The sequence below is a fragment of the Homarus americanus genome, unplaced genomic scaffold (assembly GCF_018991925.1).
Source record: "Homarus americanus isolate GMGI-L3 unplaced genomic scaffold, GMGI_Hamer_2.0 scaffold18703, whole genome shotgun sequence".
NCBI lineage: Eukaryota > Metazoa > Arthropoda > Malacostraca > Decapoda > Nephropidae > Homarus > Homarus americanus.
Window position 1 is genome coordinate 7,156,961 of NW_024749779.1, and position 9,511 is coordinate 7,166,471.

Sequence of the window (9,511 nt, forward strand, 5' to 3'; positions counted from 1 at the left end):
AATAAACAATGGAGAATCCACATACTGTTGATGAACAGGAAGAGGAACAGGAAGATTATCATCAGCTGGATAGGTATGATTTCCAGCATTTTTTTTTACAACAGCAGCAGCAACAGCAGCAACTGCAGTATCAGCACAATTGTTTCAGGATGAAGAGGAAAAGAAACGACAAGAACAAGAGGAGGAAAAGAAACGACAAGAACAAGAACAAGAGGAGGAAAAGAAACGACAAGAACAAGAACAAGAGGAGGAAAAGAAACGACAAGAACAAGAAGAAGAAGAGGAGAAGGAAAAGGATAAGCAAAAACAGCAACAGCAGCAGACTGAGATATACAAATTAATTGAAGAAGGTAGAAATTTACCTCCCCATCAACCTCCTCCTCCCTATCAACTATCCCCCCCTCCATATCAGCCTTATCCCCAAGTTTTGTCAATATTGTGGGATGTCCATAAAAATAGATTTCCTAGTTTTGTTTCTCATCTTGAAGAGGTATTTAATGCACCTTTACTTCAAGATACATATCTAAATTTATGTTTAACCTATCTGCGTTATCCAGGATTAAATTATCATAAACTTAGAGAATTTAACATTTTGTCTTACAACAGTTTTGGTGAATATATTTATGGACATCCAACTGAGAAATTTGATAACATGGGTAATAGGATTTATAAAGTTGGTTCTGTTGTGAAAATGAATAAACAGCCTGATATGGCTAGTATTGTTGCATCTATGACTAAAAACAAAAAATTTACCCTTGTGAGATGTTGTGAATGTATACTTCAGGAGTATGTAATTGCCTCAAATCATTTACAAAACATCAAAAACTATTAATTTTATATGGTAAAATATAACAAAGGCTTTCTTCCAATTTTTAAATTATTATTACAGTTGTTAAATAAAGTTATAAAAAAAATGTAGTTTTTCTCCATACATACTTTAACATTTGGTATTGGAGTCAGTACAATCTATCAACTAAGAGAGAATTGCCTTATCTGGACCTGGTGTATTGGGCCTAATTGTACCACCCGTGCCCGTGGTGATCTGTAGCATCGACAGGTACAGATACACTAGTAGCGGCATTAATTTGTTCAAAAACAGAATCTCCACACAGGGGTAGATAATTAGAGGAGTTATTTTCGGCAAGAACCTTTTTTTTTTCCTCTTTTCTCTTAATTTTTCATAAAATTTCAAGTTGGGGGGTAAATCATCTACAGCATCATCACCACCAATATCCGAGTCAGCAACAGCACCACCAGTATCAGAGCTCTGTTCAGCAGCAGTATCATTATCACCAGTTCCTGAGTCAGCAACAGCACCACCCTCAGAGCTCTGTTCAGCAGCAGCAGCAGCAGCCTCAGTGTCTGAGTACACAACATCACCACCAGTGTCAGAGCTCTGTTCAACAGTAGTAACAGAAGTAGTGTCAGCAGCTATTTCTGTAGGGCAGTTGAAGAGGAATGGCATCCTTTTTCTTAAATTGATTCTCCTCCATGTTACCTGAAAATTAAGTTCGTCAAACTTATATTATTATTCTTACTAACCACTACAATATTACACCACACTACCACGGAGCAGGGCTTTTATGTGTAAAGTGGTGGTGGGATGGACCTTATTTATACTAAAGCCACTATCACCACACCGGAACTGGGTTGGTGGTTGGTTAATTATAATACTACGAGCAAACACTTTTCATTACTTTTTAATTTATAAAAAATATTTACAAAATAACTATATAATGGTTAAGCATACTACCCTCATAAGCAATAAAAATATCAATACTACCACCACAACTATGCTGAATAACACATTACCATTTTCCCTTCCAGAAATAAGTTTTGTTGCAAGAAAGGACTCCTCGGACTCTACTCTAATTCGTGAAAGATTAAAAAAATAGAAAGAAAAAAAATTTTCTTTTTCATTAGGAAATGAAATTAAACATTTAGGCTCCGGTGCTTATGGTAAAGTAAAGATTGTAGCAGTTCCCATGAAAGAAATTTTAGATCCGCATCTTCCAAGAAAATGGAAAAAATTCCGGCGCTATTATCCCTGGACAACTGTATTTTTAAAGAAAAACTCTGAACTAACTAACAATTTCGGGGAATTCATTTAGTTGCAAGAAAATATTTCTACGATGAAAAAGATTAGTTACGTGAATTTTATAATGTTAGTCGACTATCATCGGTTTTACGTAAAGAAACATTCGTTCAAATGTATCGCGCAATTAAAAATCATAGCATATCCAAAGTATTACATAATCCCAGCGGTGAAATAATAAGCGAAAAAAGTTCTCCATGTGTTCCTTTGAGTGTTAATGAAATAAAGTATAAAACAAGATTCACTAATGACACACACTTAAGTTTTATAGACATGGAGTATTTACACCCTCCTGATTGGGTCATTTTAAAAAAGGCAGTGAAAACCTATTCTCTTATGTATAAACGTAAGCAGTTTTTAAATCAAGTCGCTAGAGAATTAATTCGTATTCTATTACAAATTGCTCGAGATTGTTTGGGTGGTACATATTACGATATACATCCTTATAATGTGTTCATTAACTTATCTTCAACGCCATTGAAGGTAAAGTTCATTGATTTTGGGGGATTGTATATTCCTTCAGAAAAAGCATTTATTCTTCCTCCCAAAACTCCTTTAAGGAGACAAAAACAAAACAAAAAAGAGACAACTTTTCACAATTTCCACCAACATTAATTATACCCAATAAAATAATGAAAACAAGAAGCACTATACTACCACTACCACCACCATCACCACCATCACCGTTATCACAACCTCCATCTCTACCAAAAATTATTAATGTAATGCCGACTAGTTCTTACGTAGAGGATAATTTATCTGACCCATTTAACTACACCATTAAGGGGAGTGAGAAAATAAAGACTTATTACTCTAATAAATATTTCGTTATACCTTTTAATAGAAAAATAAAGAGACAACAAACTAATAAACGTAAAAGGCTGTCAAGAGAAAATGTGCTTATCTATCCCGCATTTTATATTATAGTAACAGTTGTAAATATGTGTAGTAATTTACTACCAGTAAAAGATATTACTTCTAATAATACAAAATTATTCAACGATGAACCTTCTGAAATTTATACAACCTCTGTCAATAATACACCAACCACCGATATACCCACTAGAAGAAAATGGTATAATATGTTACTGCAGATAATTAGAGCTTATAATATAGAGAATATTGCCGACAATCAACAACAACGTTTATCTCTATCAACGCTATTTAAAGATCTCCAGAAACAAGAAAATATTATAGAATTCTTAAATAAGAATTCTGAAATTATAGATACTTTGAAACTCTAAGGTTTGTTTCTGTAAATATTCATGAGATTATATGTGAGCACAGCCCACACCTCTGACAACCACCAAAATTTTAACGTAAAAATTTATCTCGGGAATCAAAAAATATAGTAGGTAGGATACACATTTATTTACAAAATATTTTTCTGGTATCAGCTAAAATATTATTTATGTTTGGATATTCTTGATGTTTTATTAAAATATTAACCAATTTCATTCCCACAATATCTACATTATCATGATTTAGTATTTCAACTGCAGTAGAATTTGAAGATAACCGTTTTTCATGACATTCGTGTAATTTTTTTAAATATAATAATGATATATTTTGTTCGCCCTTTCTTTGTCTTTTTACTATTCGTTGAAAACAAATTTGGGGTTGACATTTCAAATAAAAATTTAAGTTTGAATGGCAATATGGTTTTAGGAGTTTATAGGCGTGTTCGTAAATTGTCTTTTCTGTATCAGATATTTTTTCTTCTCGATTTAACGAGTCGACAAAACACAATCCACTATGTACTGATCTTTCCATTATAATAATACGTTTCATATTTTTCATATGCATATTAAAATATGTCGGCATAAATAAAATTAAAATCATAAATTGAAAAATGGAAGCCCACTTTTTAGGATCTTCATACATTAAATTTAAAAGATTTTCCCAAACTCCAAGAGGTTCAGAAACAAATTCAAAATATGTTGGAGAAAGTTTTTCCTTTAAATAGGAAATCAAAGTTGATTTTCCACTTCCAATGTTTCCTTCTATGTTGATTATAAACGGTTGGGACGAATCCATCTTTTTTAATAAACATGCCATGCATGAAAATGCGTACAATGGGAAAAAAGAAACGTGGTAAGAACTTAAATTCTTTCAAAATTAGTTTTTTTTATATATTATGGTTGGTTAAAAAAAATACAAGCTACTTATGCATCACCCCCTCCTCAATTTATAATGTCAGAGAGAGAAAGTATTTTCAAGTTTATCTTTAAAGAAACTAGATTGTTAAAACCCGCAGGGCATGATTATTTACATTTAAAACAAGTATTTGAGGATTGGATGAATCATGAGACTCAAAAAATTTTCAGAAATATGAAAAAAGAAATACATTAAAACGGGTCCGGAACAGATTATTTCCTATAAATAATGAGAAGGTAAAAGATTATCTTTACTCCAATGGATTCGGGATTGAATTTTTTTTTAAAGATATATTTAATATAGCGTATTATAAACTCATTTTTCCGCCAAAATGGAGTGTCATTGAAAATTCTCTTAATTGTAGTAATTATATAATTTGTGATCCATTATATACTCCTAAAATAAGTATTTATTTAGGGAGATTAGTATTTGATTGTTATCCGTTCAGAGAAAATTGTCTTTATGGAAAATCATTCATAATCTCCACCCCTCTTGAATATTCTATGAATAAGGAAAAAGAAATTTATAAGACAACGAGTTTATTACCTATCTTGGAAACACTTTGTAAATCCACAATTATCTCATACAAAAACGGCGCTTACAAAAATATTATCAGTCTACAAAATATACCACTAATTATTTACAAGGGAATAGTAGATGTGATGTTAGAGAGAGAACTTGAATTTTCTTCTATTGAATTTTATTCTCTTTATTCAATACACCCCCATGAACTTTCATCGTGGAAAGAATGTTCAATCTGTTTAGAAAATATAAGATCTTCGTCCGGTATCGAACGAGCTATAAGAGATATATTAAAAAGGCAAAGAAATAAGAAATATATTAATCTCTTAATAAAACAAAAAACTTTTTTTATAGACGATATAAAAGTTTTTAAATTTCTCGAGGAGAATGGTTTTCGTATATATACAAATGAGAGGGATTGGGGTATAAATGAAGAAGAAGGAATTATATTTCAAACTGTAGGTTTCCCAATGGGCTGGATTTTTAGAAAAAATCCTTTAAAATATAATAGTTATATTATATATAACCCGCAAAAAGAGGCCACTGTTGAGGGTTTTTTAAAATAAATAACTCTCTTAATATCTGTGGATATGGTTCTCGATTAATGACGCAATATGAAATAAAAGGGTTGATTAGTGCCCATTATTCTCCTGTAGAATTGCATAATTCTGTTCATTTACAATATATATCAAATTTTATGAAAATTATTAATTTAAGAAATCATGCAGCACTATATTCTTTAAGTCAAATAAAACTTGCCAAAAAGAAATGTCTTATCTGAAGGGAGAGATTGACTTGGGTAAGTATATATAGCAATGTTTAACGAGCTTTGTTCCACTAAGAAAATGTCGTCGTCTCATTAAAAAGCAACGTCTTCGTCGGAAAACTCGTACTAACTTTCCTTCTCTTCCCTTCTGACAAACAAGTGGAGGAGGATAAAACACAAATAGAGGGAGGGAGATGAGAAAAACAAGGAGGAGATAGAGAGAGTAGAATATAAGCTAAAATAATTGCTGGTCGTTCATATTATTAAAACCAAACTTTATATTGTACACACAAAATATTATGTAAAAACTTATAGTATTTGCATTTTTCGAGGATCTTATCCTCACCCCCATTATATCTAAAATAGCTAAAGCTTATTTTGTAACAACTCATTTTTATGTACCTTTATCCAGTTTTATGTACTTTTTCTTTTTTACGTTATCATAGTCATCAGTCTGGTCTAAACAGTTATAAACTCTACGAGCCTTACCATATAATTTAGGAACTAACACTGACACCCACTGGTCCTTTGGCCACTCATTCTTCCCGGCTATTTTCTCAAAAGTCCTAAATGACCCGTCCATATCGGATTCATCAAACCCGGGAACAAGGGAAGAAGCAGTAGCAGGGTTAAAAGCAGCTAGTTTCTCTCTTTATGCCACTTCTTTTGATTTAAACTCCGATGTTAAGGTGATTTCTATCTCTCTTACCTGTAGTTCTTTCAGTCTAACCTCCTGCTCCAACTTGGCCTGCTCCAACCTTTCCTCATGTTCCAACTTGGCCTGTTCCGACCTTCCCTCCTGCTCCAACTTGTCCTGTTCCAACTCGAGTTCTTTCATTTTGATTTGGAACTCGAACCAAGCTCGTTCTAGTTCTAAGGCGTCTACTCTTTGTGCTTTTTCTTGAGGGCTAGCCAGACCTGAGGCAACTTCTGAGTGAGGAGGGGTGGTGGATAGTGGTTGAAGTTTCTTGGACATGGGCGTTAATCTGTCAACAGCGGATTCTTTTAAAACTTCTTGTTGAACCAACACTTCAATTACATGATTTTTTAACATTTCCTTAGTCAGTTGCTGTGAAAATGGGATATTGTAATAGTTGGCTATTTCTTTCCATTCTTTCTTCAGGATATTAACACGTAATTTAGCTACGGAAGGATTTTCAATAAAATCCTGGAGATCAAAACCTGAGGTGGCCATTGTTAAGAAAAATAGGATAAATTAACTAATGGTCAAAAGATAAGATAAGTGGATAACCCTAGAAAATATCACGGCAGTGGATAACCAGAAAGTCCCAGAAACTAACCAAGTTATACCTAGGGAAATTACACTTATGATTATTGTTCTTCTGAGAAGATCCTTAGATAAGGATAAGAGACTTGAAAGAGGTATTACGGCATTAATATAAAGATCCGGATTAACAACCCTGATATACTTGAAAGAGGAAGGGCGTATTACGGCATTAATATAAAGATCCGGATTAACAACCCTGATATACTTGAAAGAGGAAGGGCGTATTACGGCATTATATAAAGATCCGGATTAACAACCCTGATAAATGGTATGATTGACCCGAATGAGATAATGAGAAGAACAATAATGAGGCTTTATAATTATGGGGTCCTGGTAGAGCGGGGCGTCCCAAGATATCACTTCACCCTGAACTAGTGACTATGGAACAGCCTACTCTGGAGTGAGGGTACGGCATTAAACAGATCCGGATTCTTCCCTACACTCGATAAGACTTACTACACGACTGCCACGTGTAATAACAGGTAAGCCTTATGACACTTGGAACCTAATATCCTACGTCTGTCACTCTTACTGTACGATAATACCAATATATGCACACACATATGAAGGGAACTTTAAACCACCGTAAAGCAATTGTGAACAGAAGTGACTGGGAGGAATAATTAACAAGGAGTTACAAGGGAGGAAGGAATATGGTACTTAAGGTCGTGTCCTGTCACGGTCGCCATTTGTTACGAGTTGGGGATTTAGAATATAGTTATACGTCTACCCAGATCCCAACAGGTAACAACAACAATAAAAAACAAAGACAATCGGACTATAAAAGGGTAGACAAAGGATGCGAGTTTTCGTTGTGTATAATAAAGTAACATAAATCCCTTAACAAAATATTCAGCTTATAAATTACCCTTAACCAAACTTAACCTAAACATTAACAGTATATACATATTAATAAAACATAAAACAATCGTGAAGCAAGGTGGAGGTGGGAGAGGCAATACAAGATTACAAATACTTAAGTGAGGAGCTGAGATGGCTGACGAGTAAGGCTGAGTATTGTAGAAGACAGTAGGTAGTCACTGTGCCGTAGGTTTAGAGGATAGATGATCCTGTGGTCACTTCCCAGAGTGTAGTGCTCTTTCCTCGAATTGGAGCTCACAAAGAAGACTTGGAGGAAGTGATGCAACAACCAGGATATGGAGAAGGGAAACCCCGGAGTGGTAACTAAGACGAGTCATACTCGTGTCTCGTCCCTAGATGGCGTTGCTCGTGGTGCTGGGTAGGTAGATCAAGACAATAGATGGCGTGGTTCGTAGTGCTGGGTGGAGGGGTTCGTAACACTTCCCATACATTGGAGTTGATGCATAATATTATAAGGAACTCTAAATTAATAATGGTGGATTGTGGTTCATACTTCAGAGAAGTTGATATTATGTCGATTATGCAATTTTTGATATCTGCCAAAATCACAATTGACAATGATGACACTAGCTAAGCGAAATATTTAATATGGAGTAAAAAAATTGCCAATAGCAAAATGGCATTGAACAACATTAAACTTTTTTACCAAAGGTTATTTTCAAAATCCACCACCGAATGGAAACAATTTCAAGAAAAATGTCAATTGGAAAACAAAGTGACGTCAATTAGAAAAATGTTGAAGACTAATTTCCCAGTAAAGCAATATCCTCATATCAATAGTTTTATTGAAAATAAAATCGGGGAATTGTCATTAGGACATGATCGTTGGTTCAGCGATCTCATTAATATCGTTTCTACTATAGAGCAATCTTTAAATATATCAAAAAATCCTATATATCTTGACACTGATACTACATATAATATTAAAATAACTACATCTTCATGGACCCATGAAAATGGAACTCATTTTGTTCGTTTTTCACTGTCTACCAATACCATTGGCATCAACAACACAATCACAGTTACATTTCCAGAAGATGTTGAGTCTTCTCTTATTGAGGCGGTATTCGCCGAAACATTTCAATTTGAAAAAAAACGTGTTCTTCTAAAGTTAGGTTTGTATTAAAAAAATATTCTGATATTAATAGACAATATTTTAAATTTTTTACTCATTCTTTTATTATGAAAAATATAACAAATATAAAATTTTCTGATGATGAACTGAGTTGTGATTTTATTATGTAAAATTGTGATTATTTTTATTAAAAATTCTGAATTGTATTGTATTATTTTTTTTGTATTCTCATTTTTTAAGTTTCTTTTATTAGGTTTAATGATACCGATGAAATTTGCAATTATTATTTATTGGATTATAAGATTTGGATATTACATTAGAGCATAAGGCATAGTATTGAATAGTCTTGAGGGAGGAGATACCCCTATGATACCCCTATCAAAGAAATTATTTTGTGCACTTAATCCCTAATCGCTTGACAACATTAATCAAGCGATCCTTGTTCTTGAATAGCATTTGAAACAGATGCACTTGCCTCCTCAGGGTGTTTACCTCCTCCTTAAACCTCATCAGGGTGTTTACCTCCTCCTTAAGTACTTTTATAGTAGTGGTGGCATAGTCAATATATTGAGGAACTGCAGCCACCAGTTGAGTTATGCAAATTTTCTTATGCACCGGCTCTAAGCCAGCAGCACTTTCCTCGGAGTCCGGTAGTGATCGCTTATGGGAGGCTGTGGTAGTAGGGTGTGTCATAGGAGGGAAGATCAGCTAAAACTAATGGCCCAT

General features: G+C 33.8%; 1 protein-coding gene across 1 annotated transcript in view; it reads right to left on the reverse strand.

Annotated features, from left to right (window-relative positions):
* LOC121853843 (deoxynucleoside kinase-like) overlaps window positions 1–4,132 on the reverse strand; it is a 6,227-nt gene extending 2,095 nt beyond the window's left edge. The window contains exons 1-2 of the mRNA XM_042348217.1: window positions 3,960–4,132; window positions 3,569–3,860 (exon numbers count right to left, since the gene is read on the reverse strand). Coding sequence (XP_042204151.1) covers window positions 3,569–3,860; window positions 3,960–4,132 — 465 coding nt within the window. The remainder of the gene's footprint in view (window positions 1–3,568; window positions 3,861–3,959) is intronic.
* Window positions 4,133–9,511: the final 5,379 nt, after the last annotated feature.